We start from the raw sequence: 27,746 nt of genomic DNA, 5'->3' as shown, positions 1-27,746 counted from the left end.
TTTAAGAAAGAAAGTTAAACGTTTGAAACTTGTGATTAAAAACAAGTCTAAGATATTTGTGTGGCCATAAATCATCACGTTAAGGGTAAGAAGGGAACATACATGATATAAAGTGTTTCACCAATCTTTGAGCAATTCACCAGCTACGTCCTTATAGCTAACTTTCTTCTTCTTTTTAGGACTAGGATTAGCATCTGCCTCTGGTTTGTCGTCTTTTACAAGACTCTCCACACTTTGGCTTGGCTTACTATCCAGGTGGGGTATCATATGCAATAACATAGCTTGGACTGGATCAACAGGGTCTTCCAGCTTACCACTGGCAATATTTGCACTTTCATATGAAGTTTCGTGAGCTTCGTCCAATCTTTCACGGCTCCTACTGCATTCAGAAGTGCCTTGTGGAAATGTTTCACCATGTGGTGACAATTCCAAATCATCTGCAACATCCTTATTCTCAATTCCTGAGCCATGCTCTGCAACATTTTCATGACTTCCACAAGTCCCAGCAGCTCCTTCACTCTCATCATTATGAAGGTGCTCACCTGAAGTGGCACTTTCATCAGATTCGTTTTCATGAATCTTAGCACGTCTATTTGTGGCCTTGCGTCTATCTCTCCGGGGCATGTTGATTGCTGGTTTTGCTTTTGCTGTAGCAGTACCAGTAGGTCTTAATCTATTTCTCTTTCTATCCCCCTTAGGTAGCGTGATGGCTTGGCACTGGTCTGAAGTTCCTTCTGCTTTGATTTGTACTCCGTGATTATCAGGGGAAGATGCTCTTTTGCACTTTACGGCTTTTCCTCTTACCTTATCATGTCTATTAAATCAGAGAAAACATCAGCACCGAGTAAATTGGCTAAACACAACAAAATGCCAGCAAAGGAAAAGGTCATGCACACTTGAATTTACTAGCAGAAGTTTCTGCATTTCTAGCTTTCCTGGGAAAATATTTTTAAAGCAAAGCTAGTAAGTTCAAGTATGAGAAGATGAATATGTACAAATTATAGGACAAAAGATAGGTAATTTGGTTGCAGGAATCTCGTTGCTAGGACTGCATTTCTCAATTAATTGGCTCTTTGTTATGGACACAAATATCCTCCATCCTTCTTCACTTTTGGCACAAAATTCCAGGCACAAAATCCACCTATATTGGAAAAAGAATCCTACATTGGATATACTATTTACTTTTCCATCAGATCTGAGAATAACTCGAATATTCAAGGATTTGTGTGTCATTCATAGGAGGAACATCCATCTATCTCATCCTTTATTGGGTGAATCATTCCTCCTATTTACTCAAATGTCATTTAATGTTATTCATTGTTACTAAATGCTACATTATTGCTCGTACTTTCTAGAACAGTTACTGCATGTTATCATCACTATCTGACCCAAACCCTCTAATATTCATTGCACACTTGAAAGCTTCATCTAGAGATATTATTGTTAACTAAGTTTAACCCCTAATTACATAAATTTAATTATTTGAACCAAGAACCATACTTTTTGGTCAAACACAGGGCTAGTACTATCCACAGCTCAATATTACTTCCCAATAGTTGGTTCTTTAGCATACCAATTATAAGTATTTTTCAATTCTTGCCCAAGTGCTGGTAAGACCCAACGTGGATTTTTCTATCGCCATACAATTACTTCTTCCTATTGGCAGATGCAATTACTGCTGTTTCTTATCAACATCAGCAGCAGCTGCATGCATATTATCTCTTAATAATCTTGACCAGCATTATACTATTATCATTATTATTATACTCTACTCTGTATATTATTTATACTCTATTCCATATACAGTCGAACACTATAACATAAAGTTTCATTCCTATCCATGTTTTTAACGTATCAATTGCCTATTATACTAATATAATATTTATTTTCATTATACTATTATCATTATAATTTTACTCTACTCCGTATACAGTCAAACTCTATCATATATAATGTGCGGGGTCTCATTCTTACCTTTATACTCGTCTGCCCATATTTTTCGCTTATCGACTGCCTATTTGACCAATTTTGGAGCTAAATTGGATTAAGATTAATTCATTTTCCAAAAACTAAAATATACATATCCAAAAACTGCATGACACGTACTATACAACGGAATTTTACTTGCATAAGAAAGACGACAAAACATATTTTAGAATGGGAGAAGCGACAAACATTTTGGAAAGAAGTATCTTCCTACATGTTATTTAGTAGGTAAAAGGTAGCATATCTGCATAGTGAGCAAAGGAGCTTCCTTTATCAAAAAAGAAAAAAAAAATAACCAACCTAAGGAGCTTCCCTCAAGGCATATCCAACCCCCCCCCCCCNNCCCCCCCCAAAGAAAAAAACAAAAAAAAGCAAAACACACACACGAATAGGGAAGACAAAAATGAAGAGAAATAACTCCAATATTAAATACACTAACTCTTTACCATGATCTATAAGTAATACATGACTGACCTCTTCTCAGAGATTGACATTTGAAAATTGCTAGGCTTTAGGCTGTAACTATCCTCGTGCAACTTCCGGTCCTCTTTAAAGGAATCCTCCAACCACCTTGCCCTGACAACGTGCAGCTTTGTATTGTACAAAACATGCTTCTCTGCCTCTGAGAAACTGAACTATGAAAGATTAGGAAATTATCAGGAATAAAAAACGAGAGCATATTTCTTATCCTCATTCAGTAAAAGAAAAACATCATCTGTCATCAAAATGTATTCTGGCAGACACGAAGTTACATGGTTTTGAGTAAATTAGATATTGCATGATTCTCTACATTTAGTTTATCAAGCGTCAACTTCTTCATTTCATCATTGAATCGGACTTAAGAGCAATTCATTTTTTATATGATATTTGGATACTTTGAAACTATATGAGAAATACCACAAGTTGCAGTTATTTTTTATTTTATTTTTTGATAAGATAAGTAAATATTATTAAGGCAAGTACCAAGATGGTACTGAAAACAAACAAATTTACAACAGTACAGAAATCACCATATAGCAATTAAGTACACTAATCTCAGTGCATCCAAAAAGTATAAAACATCATAGAAGTCTTCTATTATCCTCGCCTTACACCATCGAAACAGATTCTGAACAATTATACTTTACAACTGCTATTTGTTTGCTCTCTCCATCAAAACACCTCCTATTCCTTTCCCACCACATACTCCATAAGATTAGGGGTGTCAAAGTCGGCCCAAACCCATTTGACCCGTCCAACCCGCCCAAGTTTTAATGGGTTGGGCATGAGATATATTAATGATGGGCTGAGTTTGGGCACAACCCAACTAAACCCATTTATTTTTCTAGCCCAAACTCGGCCCATAATTTAGCCCAAACCTGAGCCGTGAATAATTTCTTCCATCTGCTTTTTGTAGAACTCTTTTGTATCTTTTGCACAAATACAGATTGTTGGGTATTTGAGAAACAGTTGCAGTGATCATATGTTTTCGTTTTTTACTTTCTTATTAGTAAGAAAACATCTGACACATGTTTAAGAACATATGAATATAATTTTTAATTCACGAGCCAGGAGTTACTTCTTTGTTTAAATATTTTTTTATTGAAATAAAAGAAAATACTTTTTCTACAACATGAAAAGAAAGTACTCATTTTGCAAAAAAGAAAATATTTTTTCTACATCATGAAAATAAAGTACTTATTTCATTGAAATGAAAGAAAATATTTTTTCTATATAAAATATCCATTTGGTTGAAATGAAAAATAAAACACTCTATCTACAACATTAAAAGAACGTGCTCTAAATAATAGTTCTATTTAGGATGGGGTGGAGGTCGCAAGTAAAGTGGGGGTTGGGGTGGTGTGAGGCGGGTTGGGTGGGTGGGAAGTTCTAATTTTACTACTTTATTATTATTCTGATCTTTAGAATTATAAGATGAAGAACTATCAAATAAAATTCTACATGCAAATTGAGGAAAGAAATCATTTGGCATGAATTGACATTTATTCCAAAACATAAGATAATTTTTATATATGCTTGTTTAAAAGTTGAGAATATTGCAAAGATTTGGGTCAATTTAGGTGAGTTGGGTTACAACCCATTGTTTAGCCCATCTTGACCCAAAGTGTTGGACAATAACCCATTTTAATGAGTCAGTCCATCTTGACCAGGCCAAATACAGCCCATTTGCCACCCGTACATAAAATGCATAAAGGAGCTGTTCTCCAAATTTTCTTTCTGCAATCTTCTGTGCTTGCCAGCTTGATAATAAACTTTGCACATCTGAAGGCATCACACAGTGCACTCCAAATAAACATAACAGGACAGCCCAGATCTGCCAGGCAAAACCACAGTGAATCAGTATGTGATTTGTTGATTCTACTTCCCTCTCACATAGATAACACCTACTATACATTAGAAATCCTCTCCTCTAAAGAAGATCTTGAGTTAGACATGCATTTCTACTAGCAACCCATCCAAAGCATGCCACCTTTGATGGTTCTTCATTCTTCCAGATCATCTTCCAGGGCCATGCCTCCTTCCAATTATTCAAACTTAGCAGCTACTTACTGTAAAAATTCCTTCATTGTTTGCCAGCCACACCTGTGAGTCATTCTTTGAACTGTCCAGTTTGAGAGGTTCTAAAATAGCTAACAGACTGATCTCATCTGTGTCCCGATCATTAAAATCCCTTCTAAACTGAATATTCCAACCAGCTTCAGAGTAACACTCTGAAACCACACAATTTTTGCGTCCAGAGAGTTTTTTTATTTTTATTTTTATAAGGTCACAGAGAGATTATATAAAATAGGGAACTTATCTCTATGTCTCTCATCGCCTATCCATTTATCTACCCAGAATCTTATCCTTGCACCATTCTCTACCTACAGCTTGACATTTGTATGAAAATCCCTCCATAACTTACTGGTGTTTTTCCAAATTGTCACTTTACTTGCTTGTAGTACAGGATTTGGATTCCAGCAGTCCACTTTGCCAAATTTAGTGTTGATAACCTCCTTGCATAGCTCAACTTTATCCTCATTGTATCTCCAAAGCCGTTTACACATCAAGCTTTTATTATGCAACCTGAGATTCTACTCTCCCATTCCTCCTTTTTCTAGATACCATCACATCTTGCCATCTAGCTAAATGAAATTTCGTTTTTTTTAATTACCTTCCCATAAAAGCTGCTCCTCAATCTATTAACTTTCTTCTCACTTACTGGAATGGGAATAAGGGGCATTAAGTAAGTAGGCATGCCATCAAGAACACTACTCACAAGTGTAAGCCTACCCTCAGAAGATAAATATTGCTTCTTCCGGTGAGATAATTTTTTCTCGCACCTATCCAACACTTCTTGCCACAATGCTTGATCCCTCTGCTTAGCCCCTACAGGAAGACTGAGATAAACTGCAGGAAACCTATCAACCAGGCATCCCAAAATTCCAGCCACTTCTATATATTCATCAGAAAAAAACAGCATAAACATTACTCTTTGACAGATTAACTTTCAGTCCTGAGATAGCTTCAAAAGCTAGTAAAATTACCCTCAAATGAAAATTTTGATCTCTAACCGCCTCACACATCACCAAAGTATCATATGCATAAAGGATATGTGAAACTTCCACCTTGTTATTCCCATGTCCTTCAATACTGAACCCTCTTATCCAACCCCTTTCCTCTGCCCTTTTGAGCATATGACTGAAAGCTTCCATAACCATCACAAATAGATATGGAGACAAAGGATCATTCTTGTCTCGAACCCCTTTGAGACTGGAAAAAACCTTCAAGATTCCCATTAATTAGGACAGAAAATCTAACAGTCGAAATACAACTAAAAAGTCCACTGTCTCCATTTGTCCCCCAAAATTCATTTGTTTCATAATTACAAGTCACGAAGTCTACAAAATGGAAGAGGTTGGCAACCACTAAGATGCCGGTTTTTAAGTTTCAATATAAAAGGTGATCATCTTACTTTCTGCAAAATAAAGTAGATTGGTAAATTACCTATTTAAAACTTCACTGAAATTTACATCAAAGTCTGGTAGAGACACGACCACCACATGGGTAGCATGATAAAGATTGTCACCAACTTCCCCACCACCCACAGAAATTTCAACTTTCATCCTTCTCATAGCGAGTTCCACTAAAGCCTTGCAATCTGAATATTTCCTGAAACACATAGCAGAGCCATTAAGCCTATACCAAAGAACAACCACATCGACATACTGATACCCAAATAGAGAATCTAATTCCACAATTAAACAGAAAAGATAGAAATTCTCACAAACACTGCTCTGGAATGAAAAAGTAAATGCAGCAACCATGAAATCGAGCCCATTTATCCTTGGGACAGTACTTTTTCTTGTAGTACTCAACAGTTTTGGAGTCTTCGGAGCGTTCTATGTCACTCAAAAGCTGAAATAAGAAAGACATAAAACGGACATAATCAAAGAAGATAGGCAGTCAGCTGCTTGATAAACAATTTAGAGTAACTGCTCCTAATGCTGAAGCTATACGTATAATAGTTTGTAGCAGATAATTATACCAAATTATACCTTTCTAATGTCTTTGACGCTGAGGTCAGAGTAGAAAGAATCAGAATATTCATCCACTTCTGCTTCCAACTTTCTCTTTGTTGAATCAGAAAGGAAAAGAAAATACCTTCAGTAAGAGTCAAGAAAGAAAAGTCAAAGGATCGCAGATCACATGGAACTCCAAATACAGGAAGAGAGAACACGACGAGAAAAACTGAAATGCAAACTAACTTTGGCTGTAAAGGAAGGAGCCTCTTTTGCAGACAGCAATCAAAGAGCCAAGAGCAGTGAATAACATCTCCATGAAGTTTTGCAGCTTGAAACTTGATACCTGTTTTTACAAAAAGAATAATTCCTAGTAATGTATAGTGGACCAAAGCTGATACGGGTTTTCACATGAACTTTTCTATCTCCACACACCAAATGTTTTCTAAAGCGGAAAGCGCAAAAAAAGCAACAAGCTCCATGAGACTTGAGTGAAAGAGAGAAGTGAAGTGCACGCTTCTGTTTAGTGAAGTGCACAATTTACATGAAATTTGATAAAACATCAATCAACTAAGTACAATAAAAGTTAAATTGCAACTAAAATAACTTATTTCAACATCAAATATACTAAATGTTGATACTAATGACTAATCTAACTCCTGAAAGTTGAGATTCAAAGAGGTGACTGACTCTCGTTGGAATCAGTTTATGCTCTATTGTTGAAGCACAAACTTCTCTAAGGAGCATGGCTTCACCAATGAAGGGATAACAGCTCGCTTCATCGCTTCAAGCAATAACGCAGTGGCTTTAAATAACGATGCATGCAGCTGGAAGGAGAGAGAGAGAGAGAGAGAGAGAAACCTCTATTTTCAGCTGCTATACAATGAGTAACTGAGTTATTCCAATTCATGGAGAAAGAACCCCCATGCTCGACCACCATTTTGTGCATGGAATCGAGTGTATGTGATGAAGTCACATTAGCAAAATCTGGTATCGTCAAGGATATCTATTATACTTAGGTGACAAATATTTCTTAAAATAATTTAAATATATGTTAGCATGTAATACGACTGACAGATAACATGCAATAAGCACATAGAGCTAAAAGTTGAGTCACAAAAGCTAATTCTCCCAGCCATTCTTAAGGCAGAATAAACTTAAGAAACAACTGACAAAATTCTCTGTTATATGATACAAACATCACGTATGATATGACCCATTGACCAGACTAAAGCAAAAAAGGACCAAAATTACAAAGTACATCTTACAGTTAAAACTACAAGACAGCTTAGTAACCAGAGTATATTTTTGCTTTGACATCATAGATGAGGATACAGAACACCATGTTAGAGAACATTGACGTTTCACCCTTGATGTGAGACACGTCAGTCTGTACAAAATGAGAAGGAACTGCAGAAACATTCTTTTTCCCTCGTTTTCTTGACGGCCTAATGGCCTTTGGTTCATGATCCTGCCCAACTCCATAATCTGCCTCCCTCTGCGTGGTACCATTGCTCGAATGTACCAGGTCAACAAATGCTGGGACAGGAATAACAAAACATTCTGCTATAAGTAGAACACGGGAATAGAATCAAGGAACATAATGCACCAGACAAAGTTGCAAAAATAGACATCAAAAACCAATGTAACAAGACACTAACATTGCACATCAAGACACTCGTGCCAAGGCTTGTCATATCTCACTCGATCAATACGTGGAAATCTCAAGCTGTATGGAGCAGCAAATACCTGGAAAGGCCAGAAAATGAATTCTACTGATCAAACTTTCATCATCACGTTGGAGAAATAGGCATACTGGAATAGATAGAGTGATGCGGATTTCAAGCGTCTCATAAATTGATCAATTCATGCAACTATTGAGTAAATAATTGAATAGAAAATAAATTACAGAAAACAAATTCCCCAGGCTTTCAACTCTCACTGCTTTCATATGAGCAATAAGCATATATTGCTAACAAATGGAGAAGGAAAGACTTCTACTCCAGCTGTACCTCAGTTCTTATTGTTCTAATGTCACTTGTAATCGAAACAATGATGGATCTGCAATGATACACAGGAGTCAGATACATAATTGCATGATTAACACCAATTGCGAGATTCGTCAAAGTGGCCTACTTCTCTGGACTTTCAACCCACACGTCTGGTCGCTCTTTTGCATTATTTGTTACTTGATAAAACGTTGGTGGTGCCTGCTTCGGGTACTCATACTTCCTGCCGATATGAATACGCCAGTATTAGCACGATATGCAAAAAACTGAGTATTCTGTCTAAAGTAATCCCCCTAATCAAAGATTCATGCAGCTTCGTATGGACTATGTTATATAGACATTTAAAATTCTCTTTTTTATTTTCCAAATCTTCAAACATTTATCTGAAAGAATATTAAAGTGGATAATAATGTCGGTGGACAACCAGAAGTCCACTGACAACAAAAGCACTTTTACCAAAATTGGTATACTCTGCAACTCTGACAGTCACCAAAAGTAAAAAACTATAATTTTTTCACTAGATAAGGTGCAACAAGCAAGAAAAGCATTCTTGGATAGTGCAAGAACAAAAGGTACAACAGAAAACAATATCCAACTCAAGCTACATCGACAGAATTCTTGCCTGAAATAGGGTTTTAATCGAGTTACTATGGTATTACGTTCCTCATCAGAAACTCCGGTGCCCACTCTGCAAAAAGAAATGAACCTGCAAAATTATGCTAAAATCAGAATCCACAGAGTAATGAAGTATAGGGAAATACACATCAGTCATCCTAATCCAAATGATTTACACTCTTTTCACTATTAAAAGACGTTGAAAACCTTTCAGAAAACTGAAAAGGCTCATAATCCCACTGAATTACTTCACAGAACGAAATTCAGATATAGATATGATGCTTTCCACGCTAGATATAATTTCAAACTCAATGTTCAAAGATATAACACTGTAATGCTCAAAAAAAATATTGTTCCTTTCCTGAAATCTAAAGGCTAATTAAACTAGCTGATGCAGCATAGAGTATAACACTTACTCAAGACCGACTATACATCAGTGGTGAAGTCAAGTTCAACTTATCTACCGAAGCAGTCAAAAGCCAAATCTCAAGCAACATACAATTCCATTACCAATCATTAAATCAACAATTACTCCTGACTTTGTCAAGACTGCTTATTAGTAGCCCAGGAATGATGTTCAAAGAAAACAAACTTATTAATAGGATCAAGATGATAGGTTATATCGCCATGATATTAACACAATGATGCAACAAATGACTCTACTGATAGGACTACAGTTACTATAATAGCCAATGTATACAGCAAAAAAATTCTTTAGAGAAGTTATATGACGGAAAGAAGAATTAAGTCTAACAGATAACAGACTATATATATATTGCTAATAAAATGGATCTTGGACCTAACTCAGTCGCAAAAGACAAAAGCTAGTATAACGTGAGAATTTTCCAAGACCATATAAGTAGACAACAACCATTCTCTAGAACAATGTGGAACACTTAACACTCTGTTGTACGGTCAGTAATGGACATCTAGTGTGTGGATTATATAACATAGGGGCCCAAAAATTGGTAAACCAAGAATATGGATGGGTCTAGCTCAGATACCATGTTAAGAAACGTCAAAAACTAGTTCATGATATGAGGACTGCCAATTATATAAGGAGACAACAACCCATTCTCTCAACTAATGTGGAACACTTTAAAAGTAAAACTAAGCAAAACGAAACAATCCTTATGTTTCTTTCAGACACGTTTTGTTTCTTTTAAATGCATATCACCCTCTAATAAAAATTAGCAAAAGATTAAAGTTAACATTTGCTTAAAGTCTTTGCAACCTTTCAATTTAAAGACTTGCTATACTTGGGAATAGCAAACATTTCAAAGTAGAGAATTGAAGAATAGGCATCTCAACTAGAGTACATATTGGTGCATACACAAATTGACCAAAACACTACTCTCCTCACTAAAACTTGTATGACATAGTTACTTTGTAACATTTGACATCCGTCCATGAACTCTTTTCCAGAACTTGTGAAATAAATCTTCAAGTTGGTATTTGTTTAAGTTTTTTGAAACTTTATTTCCAAAAACTGTTTTTTGAAGCTGTCGTTTCCAGGTGCTTTTCAAAGAATTTTCAAAAACCCTTGTTCAACTCACAAAATCATAAAAGAAATGACAAAATTTTCACACGCATTCAACTTCAACAAACTTATTTTTCAAAAGAGAGAAATATTTGACAAGGCGACTCTTTCTTTTCAAAAACATATATATACCTTCTTGGATATGTATTTGGAGCCGGACGCTCTGCAAGACCAACCAGAAATTGAGCTACCTAATATCCAATGGCAAATTTAGAGTTTAACTCGTAAAAATACAAACAAATAAATGGACAAACAAATAAGTAATGTAGAAGGTGGAATCTTCCACCTCTCCTCCATGGCGCCCAGAACCATAGTAGCCTCCTGTTGACAATGTAAAGTTAGCCTGGAGAGAATACTTGGTACAAAAAGCAGAAACAGAAACCTTCCATAAGCAATACAAACCAATAATAAGAACATCCAAATCAGAGCCAGCTCGAACATATTCAGGCTTCAACTTTAGCCATTTTCCACTCCGATCACTGGGTTCCCATTTTGAAGTTAGGTCTTTCAAAACAATTCCTTCATCTCTGAAGAGATCACCAATTATACGCATAAGAATTTACATAACTACTGGGAATAACAGTTCACATTAAATCAAATAAGAAACTCATACACTAAATAATCATTAGGAAACTTGGTCATTATTCGTTAGGCATGGGAATATCTGTAGTTGAAACTGAATAATACGAAACTCTTGACCAATGGCCAGATCTCTGGTTTACTCACACATAAGCTTAAGCCCTAGATACCCGATCACAAAGAGAGAGAGAGAGAGAGAGAGAGAGAGAGAGAGAGAGAGAGAGAGAGAGGAACGAAAGAAGAAAAAAGGTAGAGGCCTAAACCCAAAACCTCTTATTCGTGGAAGTGAACATTCCCTTAAAAACCTCGTGTAGAAGCACAGCACCACCGAGAATCTCCGATAATCATATCAAGAAAAATCTAAATAGATCGACGAGACTTGGAGCTAATTACATTGCAGAACTCTTTGCTGGAATAAACCAGACAGATAACCACTACACTGAACAGGTTTGGACAATGAGATAGCATAAATATAGATTATACACTAGTAAGTAGTAATATACATATATTAGTATAACTTTTTTTTGATAAGTTCATATATTACTATAACTTGTTGCCCTTACCTCCTAATGTGTATTTCAAGGTGTCCAAGAGGTCACCTCTTAAGGAAATTAACTCATCTTTGGAGAAAAGCATGTTACTTTGATTATCAGTACAAATATATTAAGCATGTTACTTTCATAATCAGTACAAATATATTAAGTTAGAAATTACTTCATGCTGTTTAAAATCAAAGGATAGACAGCATGACAAATGATTGAGGTTCCAATGGATGGTCATGAACTGACTGTTAATTGGAGTTCAAAGAGTCGGGTCGTCACCCCCTCAGTGTCATGCTTCAAAAGCTAAAAGAACATTGGCTGGACCAAAACAACTAAAAGAAAAGGAAAAAGGACGCTTCACCACCAAGAACATTGACTATTTTGTACCCAATACAAAATGGACCTTGGGCCTAACTCAACTCCAAAAGCTAACTCATAAATTGAGGATTGCCAAGACCATGTAAGGAGAGAACAGCCCATTTCCATCCCTAATTGGGATACTTAACATTCCGCCGCACACCGCTAGAGCACGGATAACATAACATGGGGGCTCAACATTGGGTAAATCAAGAATAAGAATGGATCTGGCTCTTATACCATGATAAGACATGGACCTTGGGCTTAACTTAATCCCAAAAACTAATTCATGAGGTGAGAATTGTCCATGACCATATAGGGAGACAACAATTCCTTTCTTCCACCAATGTGGGACACTTGAGGGAAAGCATATATATCTGCATATACTCTTAAAACTATAAATTTGTAGGTTCTTTTGGAAGGTAACATGATATATCATTGATTAGAAGTAGATGATACATTGCAACTCAGTGCAAAAGATCAAACTAAATTGTGTTCTGCTTTTTTGTTTTTGGTGTAAACAGGTTTACATAGAAGATACTATATCAATCCTAGAAATTCTAGAATCTTGCTAGGACTGCAGAACAGTTTCTTCTCTCTTTTGCTCACTTGTAAATATGGTTTTCAGTACAACCTATGTACAGACCTCTTTAATATATACAAATGTTACCGTCTAAAAAAACAGATGATACACTGTAAGTAGAAATCCTAAAAGCATGAATAGGAGTTCAGCAATGAAGAACATTTCACCCAAAGACACAGCTTAAAGAAAAAACTAGAAAGGGATTGAAAATCAAATGCACTCTGTTATATGTTCCTCAGTTGCCAAGAAAAAGTAGCTAGAATCACCAGTCAGTCACCGAACTTTGATTACTTCTATGTTACAGGTAAAAGAAATTCCAAGTACTCCAGTAAGAACCAATTCTTAACCACAAGAAACGAAGAGCGGAAGTTAGGCGCAAAAGCATTTGTCTTTGCATCTTCGCCTTTTGTGACATCTTCCTTTCCCCAGTCACCCACTAGTTGAACAGTAGCGATGCTACTGCAGGTAGCACATAAGATCTATAAAAGCATAGCTGCTAATAGATCATCAGGTAATCTCACAAACTTGTTCTGAAATGAACCAAATTTATCACATATATTAGGCTCTCTGAAGAAGGGAAATCAGATTCAAAACAAATACAGCCAGAAAATATGATGGCTATCCATTTGACTTTCCAGTAAAAGCTAGTTCTAAAAAGCAGTGAACACACGATAGTATAAAGTCATTCTTTTCTTTTCTCATTCGCAAGATGTTACACTTCCAAGATTTTAGCTTCAAAATTAGTTTCAAATGTATTTGCAAGGACAATTTTTGAATATACACGATGTTAATCTGGCTGTTGCACAGCCATGAAGCCAGAATATATATCCACAATCATACTCTCTGCATTTTATGACGCACATATTTTCCTTAATCCCTCAAATTGCAATGCTAATAGTCAAAATAATTTTTGACATAGAAACTATTCTCCAATCAGTTCTTTAAAAGTTTCAAGCAATTCTTCCATGCATTTGAACATCAAGAAGCAAGATCTCATTTTTACCTTTGAACATCAGCAGCTACATGTGTGTCCAAGGAAATAATAATAATATATACACACACAAACACACACACACACACTACACACATATACACACACACACACATACATACATAAACACACACATATGCATATATATACATACATATATATATATATATATAAAGAGCGAAATTGAAACATGCTCAATATATTAACTTCAAATATATTACATATGCCACTATATGTAATACAAGAGTCTTGTTGTTGACTCGAGAAAGTTAGAACAGAAACACAATGCGAACCTGTTCTCAACAGTTTCTTTAAAGAATTTATCAACATCGTCAACACTATGAGCAATGATCGACCAACATGGCTCCCCTGTTAAGCAGTCAAACAATAAACAAATAAGAACACAACTAAAGCAAGCAATATATGCAACTTCCACTTACTATGGTTAGAAGTTAATACTATTATAAAAGAGGCAGTTCATTTTGAGGTGTTTCCCATCGTCCTACCTGCTGACATATGAGCAATTTGGGAATTTCAGTATAATCATGCTGCGAGTACTGCGAGTACTACACGTTTGTGATGTGAAAGTAGAAAATTTAGCTGACTCTACAAAAAACAGGAACTTATTCTTACTAGAAGGCGTGATAGGACCACATGTAAGGACTATAAGGTTATATCAGGAGAAGCGATGACCACCCAGATAGGTTGGTGGTCTTGGATGTAAACTGTAAAGCGTAAGGGGAGAGTGAGGAAGGAGACAACTTGCAAGCAACCGAGAACTTAGTGGTCGGCATTAAAGGACGCTAAACAGTTAGCTTTTCAAGAAAAACTAGGGAGGAGGAAGCGTGGGACTTGGAGGGTGACGGAACATTCCATGGAGGAAATGTCAGGTTGCATTAAAAGAGTAACAAGCAAAGTGTTAGGTAAGTCTAAAGGTGTAGGACCTCGGCATAATGAATATTTGTGGCGGAATGAGGAGGTGCAAAGAGTTATTAGAGCTAAAAACAGTGCTATAGGAAGTTGTCAAAAGCAGAAGGTGGAGAACCTTTGCAGAGTACAAGAGAGCTAAGAGAAAAGCTAAGAAAGCTATTAGTAAAGGTCGAGAGGAAGCCCGAGATAGCTTGTACAAAAATCTAGGAAAACACGAAGGGAAAAAAGAGATGTTTAAACTAACACGATTGATAGAGAAGAGGACTTAAATCGGGTAAGTGTATTAAAGACGATTCTCAACGAGTGTTGATAGGAGATAATGAGATCAAGGGGAGATAACAAAGGCTACACTGATCAATTGTTCAACTTGAACCATGATAATAACATTCTAGGTCTCCAACCATATGTGCACAATAGAAACTTTAGCTACACACATAGATTAGGCCAGCATAGGTAAAGGATACGAGGTAAGGGATGCCATGAAACATATGAGGATTAGAAAAGCTCGTGTTCCAGTTGGTATCTCCATTGAGGTTTGACAGTGTCTTTGAGAGGTTGGAGTAGAAGGCTTAGCAAGCTATTTAATGTTATACTAAGAAGTAGTAGGATGCCAAACGAGTGGAAAAAGAGTATCCTAATTCCAATTTATAAAAACAAAGGAGACATTCAAAGTTGTGCAAACTATCGTGGCATCAAAATTATGAGACATACAAAGAAACTCTAGCAAAGAGTGATAAAGCGTAGACTTAGGGATATTACAAGAATGACAGAGAATGAGTTTGGATTTATGCCCGGTAGATCTAAAACGAAGGCTATACTTTGCTAAGGAGATTGATGGAAGTTTATCGCGAGAGGAAGGAAGATCTGCAGTTTTGCAAATGGTGTTCATTGATATGGAAAAATCATATGATAGAGTGCCAAGAAGTGCTCTTAGTGGGTGTTCATATTTTTTAAATAAATATATATAAATGCCAAAAAGAACATGTATGAAGGAGTCGTCACTAGCGTGAGAACAGTAGTAGGAGATACAAAGGAGATCCTCATAGCCTGGGGTTTACTTCGGCGATCGGCATTAACCCCTACTTGTTCACTGAGTTATGGATGAGCTAACCAACACAACATAAGATGAGGTCCCATGGTGGATAGTAATTGCTGATGATATTGTGGTAATTGATGAAAACAGCGAGCATCTCAACCAAAAGCTTAAACAATGGAGAAGCACTATAGCGAGTATGAGTTTTAAAATAAAATAAGTAGAAGTAAGACCGAATATATACATTGCAAGTTTAATCAACATAAGAAAAGTGAAATTGAGGTGAAATTATATGGAATTTAGTTCCTTAATGCAAACAATTCAAATGTTTAGGCTTGTTGTTCCAGGAGAATGGAATGATTGATAAAGATGTTAAACATAAAGTTACAATCGCATGGTTCTTCATCAAAAAAATTAGAAGTAAAATCTAATGGTTAAAATAAAGAAGTGCTACAGGGGTTTTATATAATAGAAGGATGCCTACCAAAGTGAAAGGTAATTTCTATAAAACAATCATAGACCACCAATGCTATATGAGAGTGAATGTTGGGCGTCTACAGTTCAACACATCCATAAGATAACTGTTGCAGGTATGCAAATGTTAAGATGGATGTATAGTCATACAAGATAAGAGAAAATTAGAAATGACCATATTCACGAGAAGGTTCAAGTAGCAATTATCAAGGATAAAATGAGAGAACGTCGCTTGAGATGGTTCGGTCATGTCCTATGTCGACCTCTGATGCACCGCTCCGTAGATGTGAAACTATAGTGAGTTGAAGTGTTAAAAGAGGATGAAGTAGACCTAAAATCACATGGAAGGAAGTTGTCTCAAAAGACCAACGATCTTTATATATCCCTGCAGACTTAAGGAACGATAAGGCACAATGAAAGAAAAAGTTATAGGCGATACCTATTAGTTGAGAATATGGTTTAAACATGTTAGCACTTTTACTATAGATCGTGTGCTTTCTAGGAGTGGTTTAGCCTTTAAGAGATTTATATATTCAGAAACTATAGAGAACTTCTAATATCTTTTATTTGTAATTGTATAATATTGACATGAGATGAGCTTAAATGGAATAACATCAGCAGTGAGGAGTTATATAGCTGATCCAACTTGTTTGGAACTAAGACGTGTTGTTGTTGTATGTGTGATAATTATCTCCTGTTTTGTTTTAATAATAGGTACATTCGAGGGATGAGAACTAAAATATGTATAATTATGTCAAAGCATGTAGCCTAAGAAAGAAGGAGCCATACTAAAACTGTGTGCAACAGTTCTACGTGTTCACAAGATAGTTACTTATATCCAATTTGTTAGTCTTGTTTCCAATATAATGAGACATCTAAGCATTTATTAAGGACTGGCTTTTTTAATGTATACATGTAAGAAAGAGGAGCAAAAATCAGATCAAAAGCTATTCCCGAATCATGTCTCCTTCGAAAACGAAACACTTGTAGTCATCATATGACACATTTATCCACTTCTCTCTTCAAAGTGTCCGACTCACTTATTTTCCTGCTTAAATGCTTTGTTGCTCAGACTCTCCGAAATGTCATTGGGTGCGTGTTGGATCTTCTAAAAGTAGTATATTTTTGGAGGATCCGACACGAGTGCGGTAGCATTTTGGAGAGTCCGCGTGATATAGCCTAAATGAGGCCTTCAACTCTGTTGTATAGCTTATTTCTACTTCAATAATAGTAGCATCTGCTGTTTTGTTGAAAAAGATAAGGGAAAAAGAAAACGAGCTATTCTTTGCAATTGGGCATGTGCTAACTGCGGGGAACCCTAACTTGTCGAACAAATTTAAAACAGTCAACCAGAAAAGTTCATATAAAAATTTAAAAAAATAATCATCCAGAAGCTTTTACTAATTTTGCTTTTATTGATGTAATATTACCAAAGAAGGCACAACAAAGATGTATTATTTTTTGAAATTGGTGGGACATGAACGTCGACAATTAGGGAACTCTTTAGGTGCTTTCTAAAGTTATATAGATTTCAGATTTCTGCAATTAACTTAACTATGGGGAGAACTATACTAGTCACATTTCTAGGCGCATACTCTTGAGTCTGAACAATATAACAAAGTTCACAGCATGAGACCATGGTGGATTCTCACATATTCCCCAGCTGGGATGAGGACAAATGGAGAAGCTTTGGTTCTTGGCACGGGCATCTCATTGAAATAAAACCACATATAGATCTTAATATCACCAGAAACTTCAGGATATTGAAACAACCATTATTGCTGAATAGAATGTGAATCATGCAAAAAAGAGTATAACTAACAACCTATTGAATCGAAGAGCGTCCTTACCAGAAGGACGATGAGCATTAAGACCGCCATTAGGGACTAAAATTTCTAAACGGCCTTTTATGGGCTTCACGACTTTCTGGAGAATCTCTTGACGTTCCTTCAAGCTTCGGTGAATAACACTGGTATCCCCAACATAAAGAATATCGAATGCAATGTCTATTGACATTTAATGTTAAGGGAGATAGAAGCCAACCAACTGTATGGAACTCTAAAGACAAGAATCGCTGACATCAACACAATCACTCAACTCCTGTTGAGAACACTACCAAACTTGAACCCAGTTGCCGAGAGAAAAGGATACAGCACAACTGCATCACAACCAAAACATAAGTCATTATGCTAAGTTTTTGTAGGAATGACTCAATAAAATAGTAATGTTCTCGTGACAAACCTGCCTATCACTATCAAGACCCTCTCTTGCAGCCTTTGCTATGACAAAGGTAAGAAATTCACAATGAGAAGTCAGGCAATTAATTACGCAAAGATAGGTTCACAATGGATTAGCATATCATCAGCAAAAATGGAAAATGCATCTGTAGACAAAACAAATAGATTACAAATAAATGTCAATCAAAGATCATAAGTACCTATTTCTTGATTGGAACCAAACTCTGCAAAGCGGTTCATTGATGCATCCCAAACCAGCATTTCACCATCAAGTATGCACCTGATCAAAAGAAAAGAGGCAAGGCGAACCATAGTTGCAAAAAGGTAAGTGCCCTTCATTACAAGCAAGATAAAGGCAATAGATATAGCTATCCAAGCTCTGCCCAGTTCAGAAAATAACAATGCATATTCTTTTAATTTCAGAAAACAAGTTATTAGAGATACTTGATGCCATCAATAAAAGATAAACCAAAAACTTCACTTCATGTCACACCAGTTATTAGGGATGTACAGCGTCCAAAAGCTGAAAGAAAGATTTCTATCACCATGCTGCACATGGCTGTTCGGAGCTCCTCCACAAAGTAAGTTAATTCTTCTTCTCTTCTTTAAACAGAACTTATGCTACATTATCAATCTGTGCCAATCGCCCAAAATTTCTCATTATACAACCTTGCATCCCATCCCAAATTGACCACTAGAGAGAGAGAGAGAGAGAGACTGACAGGGAAATGAGAGACATGACGTGATCATAAAACCAAGCCCCACAACATTTTCACAGTCAAGAGTTGAAACTAAGTTCATAAACGGGCAAACTAAGTATATATGAGTCCAGGGTACGATTGATAGGCATGCGGTGGATTTGCTAGCAAATCTAGACATGAAACAACAATAAACAAATCACAGGGTGATATTGAAAAACAATGGGTAAAAAGAGAAGAAGGGAAGTTTTGCGATTGAGATATCTGTTCGCTTACTTGTTAACAAGAATATTCTGTGTAATAACATCTGACATTCCATGAGCATACTCTTGATGATCAAAAAAGTTTCTGCATGAAAATTGAGTAAATAATCGCGCTCAGAAAAGCATATATTAATTCATTATGAGAACCATAGCGTATGCATATCAAGATTTACTCGGAAAGTACAAAAATTCAAATCCAGTAGGACACAACAGAAAAAATTTGTTTACTCATTGTAAAATTTTCTTCTGGCCCCCAGTTTTGTGCCACCAATTGAATTTGTACCCACTTTTTAAAAAAGTTAAACTAATACCCAATTTTGGGATAACTTCAGATACATACACTTTTCTCTTCTTCTTTACTGTTGTTTTCTTCTTCTTTGTGCTTAGAGTTTCTTCTCCTTCTTCTTAGTTGCAAAATGGGTTTGTTAAATTTGTTGTTGTTTTGACAATCTGATGATTGACATTTGTTAATTATGATATTTAAAAGTTATGTTTCAAATTTGAGCTCACTTGGAGAAGATTTGGGCATTGAATCGTGTATTGGATTGTTGAAATTCAAAGAACAAGTTTATGTTTCAGAACTCAAGATTCGAAATCTGAAGTTGTATTCAATAGATTGAACTACTTAAGATTTGAAAATCTGAATTTGTATTTGAAAGATAGAAGAACTTCAGATTTGATTTGTGAAGTTGCATTGAAGAGATTGAATTACTTTACATTCGAATTTCTGAAGTAGCATTTAAAAGATAGAAGAACTTCAGATTTGATTTCTGAAGTTGCATTGAAAAGATTGAACTACTTCAGATCCAAGCCGGACAGCGGGTACACTTTGCAAAATTTTGTGCAATACGGGTATAACTTCAATGGTGGCACCAAAAGTGAGTATATATGAAAATGCCCCTTACTCGTTTAGATAAATTGAGCAAATATCTGTGACCCAAAATAGCAAGGATTAAATAATGCCAAGGAAATGCAACAAAAGGAAGGATTAGATATAAAGCTATGAAAATGGTACCTTGAGAAGAAGTTTAGGTCAGAATTATTTTTATGAATCTGGATACGATCCCCGTCAAATTTGCACTCAACAACTACTTCCTTCCCATGAAGCTGTTGACATATTAACTAGTTTAGCATGAGACAAAGTTAATTAATAGTAAATCTACCATCGCTAGAAAGACTTGGTGTGTGAAAGGGAGGGGGAGAGAGAGGGGGGGGGGGGGATAAACATTGAGATAAAATAGCAAATCTAAGAAAACCTTTTTCCATGCAGCAGATGCATTACTGACCCTAAGAGCCAGCTGAGGGCGGACCGCTTTTCCAACTTCAATGTCCTGAGGAAAACAACACCAGGTGCAATCACTCAGCTGGACATGTATAGAATGCAAAACTAGAGACAGGGGAGAACTTAAATGATATTAACATCATGATGTTATCAATGACATACCACCTCAAAAACTAAAAGGATCATACTAACTGTTGCAATTTTGCCACGAGCTGTGGAACAAGTTCCTTTCATGGAAAGACCTTTTCAACCCTGTTTCTTGATATGAAATATGTTTGTATATGCTTGTCACATTCAAACTCCGCTTACGGGAGCTTCGCATAGTCAGTCCCAAGTTCGAACAAAGGAGGATGGTTGTGTTATGACGGATAACATAAAAATTAAATATTGTTATTATGGGTTCGAAGCATAGTTGATTGATTGATAAATTATTTTCATATTCGACTTGAACAATGATACAAATGTCACAATCATTTCTATATCACTTTGTTGACAGCAATAAAATACTAATTCTCTACTTTGGCACTCTTTTACTGCCTTCTCTACAACTGTCCTGCATATGATACAAATTCTTTACCTTCCCACTCCTTTACTGTTGCACACTGTAAGATTTTCGGTAAGTTTTACGTTCACATTCATGTCTTAGTTGTGCAAAGAGGTGTTTGACGTGTTGAGAAGGTGTAGAACACTGAAATCTTATGAAAGGTGATAAGGATGTCTGACAAAGGGTAGAGGTAGTTTAGAGTGGTTTTGAAAGAGTGATGGGGGAAATGCGAAACATAGCATAACTTCAAGGATGCACAACTATTGATAGAACAGGAATTTGACTACAGTTTCGGAAGCAAATTGTAGAACTTGGAGTCTAGTTTACAATGCATCAAATGGTTCGTAATATTTGGACGTTCCTACAAAAAGTTGTGGGCATTTTACTGAAAGCTGTCTGTCGGACAATCATGTGCATGCATCGGAGGCCTGTCCGGCTGCTCGTGATAGCAGAAAAATGACAATTCTGCTTTCATTGTTTCTTATGTGTGGGTGAAAAAAATGGGTTCTCTTACAGGCATTTCCCAATATCTTCAGCCTATAAAAGGACCGAAGTTGAGATTTCCTCATTTCTTTCATCTCCAAAAGGTAGGACACGACCTTGAGAGGGGATAGCTTACCCTTCTCGTTACTGTAACTGCACAAGTTACTTCACTGTGAGAAAATAACCCTTATCTGGATTTCTACACTCAGGAATTTCCTACCAGGATTGATGTTGAAGATTGCTTAGGAGTTAGCCAACCCTAAATTACCTACAACTACAATTATTATAATTTAAGGAACATCACATATTTTCACTGGATTGCTGATGGTTCTATTGACTATAAATGCATAAGTTACTTGAGACTGAGAAAACTATCTTTTCCTGAAATTTTTTCTTCTACTAAATTTATGTACCTGTGATTTAAGCCAAACAATTTGTGCCGAGGGTCTATTCGGGAACAGCCTCCCTACCCCCAGGGTAGGGGTAAGGTCTGCGTACACAGTACCCTCCCCACACCCCATTTGTGGGATTATACTGGGTTGTTGTTGTTGTTGATTTAAGCCAAAGAATTGCCTCATCAGTCGTACTTTGTTGCAACAGCTTTACTTTGCTATAGTCTCAGACAAACATGGTTGATCGAAAAAAAACTAATTAGTGGATCCATTCATGATTCGACACAGTAGACTATGCAGAGCTGCCATCCCTTCAACTTCAAAAAGAAAGAACCCATAGTCGAACACCATTGCACTTTCCATTAACCACTTATGTAAGAACATCTCATAAAAATAATACCTACTTCTAATAACTTCAACATAACAATCTACATCACAAGGTAAAGGAACACACTTGAAAACGTCAATCACGACTGCAAATTCTTTAATTTTAAACATCGAACAAAGTACAAAGCCTTTTCTTCAATTTATGTGACGTAGTTTGAACTCGACACGGAGTTTAAGAAGAAAAAAGAAGATAGTTAAAACTTGTGGACTCAAAAGTTTGAAGGGTAAAAGCTTTGTGGTGCCATAGCATCTATGCGGCTATAAAAGCTTTTCATTATGGTAAAATAGGTTAAATGAAAAGTTTAAAGTTAAATTGTTTCCAAGTATAGAAATATGTCATTCTTTTCAGAAATGAGTAATAAGGAAAGCGTGTCACATAAATTGAAATGGAGGCAGGATAAAAATCACCTACTTCGGAAATCAAAGTCCTTCAACCAAGAGTAAAGTTGCTGATGAAATCTAAATCTAAATATGTAGCATAGGAAAATCAATTAATCAGTGCTTCAGCCATTGCTTCCAACACTTCACAAAACCTGTCATCTTATCCTTTCTTCCCAAAACGCCCAATCATTATCGGTGACTTTCTAAATCAAGCTTTCATAAAAGAGTAGATTGCTCAACCACGGAAGGCAATGAGAGACGAATTTAGTAGGACCTGACCATTAACATAAGCACTCTAGCTGAAGAAATAACACATTTGCTCATCTCTAGGGTGACTTTAGGATCTTTACCAACTGCAAGCGGTGAACAAATATCTACCAAACTATAGGTCAGGAATATACACTTAGTCACTAAAGTGGGGAAAAAAAAGAGGAGATTTTACAGTTAAATTTGTATTTTAAAAAAATCTGGTGGAATAACATATCCAACAAAAGTACCGAGTCAGGAAAAGAAGTATGTCATAAGGTTCAATATGAGAACTTGAAGCAAACCTGGCGTTTATGCCGTTGACTTCTGTCCCTCAACTTTTCACAAACTAGTTTTAAATCGCATGTGACATTGAATAAGTCCTCTGCATCAGGATGGAATTCATGGAAGATGCTCTTTTCACTAATTCCCAACTTAAGATCTGAAAGATGAAGACGTAAGTCAATGGCAAATTGGCATCATTCGCTATGGAGGGTGATCCTACAGTTTAAGCATTGACAAAAAATCATCACACCTTTCAGAATTATCATTACAATCCATTTCATTTCTTGCGCATTTGTTTTCCTGATGAGATCAGACAGAATTGAAGTCTTCTCTGCTCTGTTAAAACAAGAGAAATACATCTTCATGAAGCATAATATAACAAGCTAAGTGAATAGTGAATACTGGAGCAATAAAGTATCTGATCAAGTTCTTTCTAAAGTAATGGTCTTCGAAGAAGCAATCAAAGTCTACAACTAAAGTATGCATTTACAGGCTTCCTGCAGGAGATCTAGGCTTGAGTTAACAATGGAACAGTTCTGTATTGACTTATCATCTAAAGAAATACAAGGCCATACCCCAGTCCCACCTTGAGTCCAATGATCCAAACCTAAGATAAGATACCAACAACTTTATCGACAAGAAAAAAAGATAAATATCCAACAATTCCTTCACCGAGAATATAATCAGCCCATTAGTATAGTATCTCGCTACTATTTATCAACCAAAAAAGCATAGTATCTCACTACTAAAAATAGTAAAATACTACCTGATTGCCATCTGTCAACTAAAAGATCCTAAAGTTTACTCTGATTTTGCTGCACAACATAATAGGGTAGAAACAAAATGAGAAGTGAAAACAGAAGCAATGGTATTATGCAATCCATTTATCACTATATTATATATTAAGGTTATTATTGAGATTTTAAAGTATCTTTTTCTTTTGCTTTCCCACACCAAAAGGCTAGCGGGACATCCAAACCCAATTAAAGGAAAACGAGAAGAACATGGACACTTGCAACAATAACATGGGTGAGATGTAACCAGATGGTACTACAAAGAAATAGCAACTTTTAAGATAAATACAACAAGCAGTACAGCAAAAGCAGAATGTTATCAGAGCAATATCTACAGCTCCTCCTCCCATTTTCCCCTCCCCTGACAAAAGAAATTGACATAAGAATGCATAATTTACATTAAGAGACCATAAAATTGGGTTGCAAAAGATAAGGACATAATATAGACATCCCTTCTAACTTCTGATAACACCTCAGCTATCTTCTTATCACTCTGACAACCGTGGTCAAATCCAAGTAGTAGATCAATTCTTTTTTTTGAAGGACATCCAAGTAGTAGATCAATTCTTTTTTTTGAAGGACATACTTCGGTTCATGTTAGGAAGCAAATCCGACAGTTGAAGAACTTCTACCACAGCTCAACTAGGATTAGACATATCTACCTATTTTGAGGCCAAAGATTCATACCAAAACTGCTAGTTATAACCATACATTGCTCAGGGAAGAATATATTTGATGTAAAGACAGCTTCTTAATGTATAACTACAGAAATCAGGAGGATAAAGATACACAGAAACTGGTAGTCTATAAGTATGGAAATCACAATGATAAAGATATAACAAATATGGAAACTTCACCTGTTTTCACTGGACGCCAAGTGATCAAGGAATCCATTTAGTTCCTTAATTGTTAGCCCAGCAGAGGCCATTCCCTGTCTACGCTGGAGGACCTATTCACAAGTGGCATTTTAATGTAGCTACTTATCCATATATATGTTACAACTTTTAGCATTCTGAAGAAGAAAAAGTAAACCAAGAACATTTGCAACATAACGATCTGAGGGCGAAAAATAATAAAGTTGTATTATCACCATAGTGATAACGTAATAACAAGTGCAACAATAATTTCGATAAAAAAAATAATAATAACAACACGGTTGCTAATGGATCTTACAAAAAGAAGTTGTAATAACAACAAAAAAACCCATGAAAATGTAAGTGCTTATAATGTGTTAATTAGTGTCTGTTTCCTGTTATTTTAGCTTGTTCTTGAGTATTAATAGGATGCTTAAGAAGTTACTCAGGTCTCATTTGTTTGCACTTAATCATTCAAATCTTAGTCACTAAGTGTTTGTTTTTTAGGTCGAAATCTTAATCATTCAGATCTCTATCATTAAGTGCATACTCCCTCTGGTTCACAATAAGTGTCCAATTTGCTTTTAGCACGCCCATTAAGAAAATACTAAATTCTATACAAAAATATCTACTATGACTAAACTACCCCTAATTAAACATTTACGTGAGGAGTAAGAAAACTTTTTAGGGATATGTATAGGGGTTATTTTGTAAAAACAAATTGAATTCTTTCTTGATTACATAACTGGACACTTATTTTGAACCAAAATGAAAAAGCAAATTGGACACTTATTGTGAACCGGAGGGAGTATCTTTTTTCCTCTTGCAACTACTTAATGCATCTAAATAGATTTGAATGATTAAGACTTATAACAAAGTCTTAATATTATTAAGATGCTATTGGTTCGAACTTTTGCAAATAAGGCATTTCACCACTATTCCATCCATTTACACTGCTACTCACCGCCATTGTCGCACATCACTATCAACTACCACCACCAATCGCCACAGTCGATGTCAGCGCCACTAGCCCCGTTAATAATCATCACAACCAACCATCAATATCAGAACCACCATCAATCACCGCTATTATTCGTCACCAATCATCTATCACTAACATCCACCATAATTATCAATTGCCCTCACCAACTACCACCACCAACCACTACTGTCAGCTACCATCACCACTAGATACTACTCATAACCACCATCGCACGGACCACCACATAAATTTTAATTTTTGTAATATTTAGCTGATATAGTATTAGATTAATCAGAATTTTATTTGAATTTTAAATTTATTAATTTTCAAGAAAGACAAACTTCCGACATTCAGATGCAGTCTTAATTATTTAATATTCAGACCTTAATATAACATCTTAATATTTAAATTTGCATTCAGATTCAGACGTCTAAATAATAATAAACATCTAATATTCAAATGCGTATTCAAATTCAATTGTCTTAATCTTAATAAAAATAAATGGGGTCTTAGTTCCTTATTTGCTAGCCCGGAGAGGTCATTCCATGTTTGTGCTTGAGGACCTATTCACAAGTGGCAATTACAAATGTGTACTTATCTATGCATATATTACATCTTTCAGTTTTCTTAAGAAGAGAAAAGGTTAACCAGAAACATCAACAACATGACAAACTCAGGGGAAAACATAACAATGTTGTATTATCACTGCAGTAATAATGTTATAACTACAATAATAAACAAAAACAATAACAACACAGCTATCAAACATATTAGACCGCTGATGTGAGCCCTCAGTATCAACTTCCACCTCCAGTCCAGAAGGTCAGGTTCTCATTCAACACTAGGTCATTTTAAAGATATAAATGGTTACGGAAACTAGTGGTCCAGCTATCAAGGAGCGGATTAGTTGGGGAAACTTAGCTCAAAAAATAAACAATTTGGGAAGATTGGAGCTACATCAAACAGCAGTTCCTTGAGTTTCAGGACCAGCAAAGATCTTAAGGACAAGGTCAATCTCTAAGAAGAAGGGAATGTGATGACTGAACTAGCAGCATAAATAAATGTAGAGAGATAAAAGCAGAGAAAATCTGTTATGTTAATAGGAATATAAGAGTCAAGTGTGTGAGGCTGAGTGACCAAGGTAGTTTTGTGTCACGTGCAATGATTGAAGGGACAGCTTTGATCATTTCAGACTCGAGTACGTAAAGAGTAAAACCTTCTCTAGCGCTACTACAAAATTAGTGCAAGCCTACCATTTAAAACCATACAAGAATCAATCTGTAAATTTACCTCCAAATAAAGAAGAAGAATTTACCTCGGCAGCGACAAGAGAGAAGTTTCCGGCATTGGAGCCAGTTTTGGGGCCGCCTTTACGCCAGTTGAGGAGCCGCCGGGCATCATCGGAGTCACGGGACATGGCAAGGGCATCAATGAGGCACGTGGCAAGCACGTGCTCTTTGAGTCCATAAGAGCCACGCTCTCGGTCGAGACCAGGAAGAATGAGCCGCATAGCAGCGAAATTGTCCTGAGGCTTCCTGCAGAAGGCGTCTAGAAACTTCCGGAACTTGGACCGCTTCTGCGCTGATGATTTGCTCTTCTGTATCCACTGGAATAGGCTAACCATTACGCTGAACTTTATGTCTTCTCCGCCAATACTACTACCACCACCATCTACGGCGGAAGTCGCCATTTTCTTGGGGGGTTCTGGGTGCCAATTTCGAACAGTACGAATTGAAGCGTACTCGAGAAATTTGCTGGGAATGAATTTAACAGGAAA

General features: G+C 36.2%; 1 protein-coding gene across 1 annotated transcript; it reads right to left on the bottom strand.

Moving 5' to 3' along the window:
• LOC109237799 (DNA ligase 4) lies at positions 1 to 27,746 on the bottom strand. Its single transcript, XM_019404179.1, has 27 exons — positions 27,285 to 27,746; positions 24,991 to 25,082; positions 23,590 to 23,675; positions 23,360 to 23,496; positions 20,596 to 20,670; positions 20,355 to 20,446; positions 19,353 to 19,424; positions 18,579 to 18,658; positions 18,383 to 18,420; positions 18,293 to 18,299; positions 17,992 to 18,147; positions 13,998 to 14,073; positions 11,055 to 11,179; positions 10,939 to 10,973; positions 10,785 to 10,843; positions 9,120 to 9,203; positions 8,625 to 8,720; positions 8,501 to 8,549; positions 8,150 to 8,237; positions 7,824 to 8,027; positions 7,350 to 7,475; positions 6,735 to 6,834; positions 6,525 to 6,630; positions 6,254 to 6,384; positions 5,974 to 6,138; positions 2,461 to 2,616; positions 1 to 814 (listed from the first exon to the last, which is right to left on the bottom strand). Exons 1-27 carry the CDS (start codon positions 27,657 to 27,659, stop codon positions 118 to 120), a joined length of 3,507 nt encoding a protein of 1,168 aa, XP_019259724.1. The 5' UTR covers positions 27,660 to 27,746; the 3' UTR covers positions 1 to 117.

This window comes from Nicotiana attenuata, unplaced genomic scaffold (genome assembly GCF_001879085.1).
Source record: "Nicotiana attenuata strain UT unplaced genomic scaffold, NIATTr2, whole genome shotgun sequence".
Lineage (NCBI taxonomy): Eukaryota > Viridiplantae > Streptophyta > Magnoliopsida > Solanales > Solanaceae > Nicotiana > Nicotiana attenuata.
The sequence above is the reverse complement of the archived record's forward strand: the minus strand, read 5'-3'. Positions and strand labels throughout refer to the sequence as shown.

Excerpts from the sequence above, each read along its gene's own strand:
- LOC109237799 (XM_019404179.1), bottom strand. The coding sequence starts at position 27,659 with ATGGCGACTTCCGCCGTAGATGGTGGTGGTAGTAGTATTGGCGGAGAA. Across the intron at positions 14,074-17,991 it reads TAATGCTCATCGTCCTTCTG|GGGAGCCATGTTGGTCGATC; the intron begins GTAAGGACGCTC and ends ACTGCTTAACAG. Across the intron at positions 6,385-6,524 it reads GCGTCAAAGACATTAGAAAG|CTTTTGAGTGACATAGAACG; the intron begins GTATAATTTGGT and ends TTCTTATTTCAG.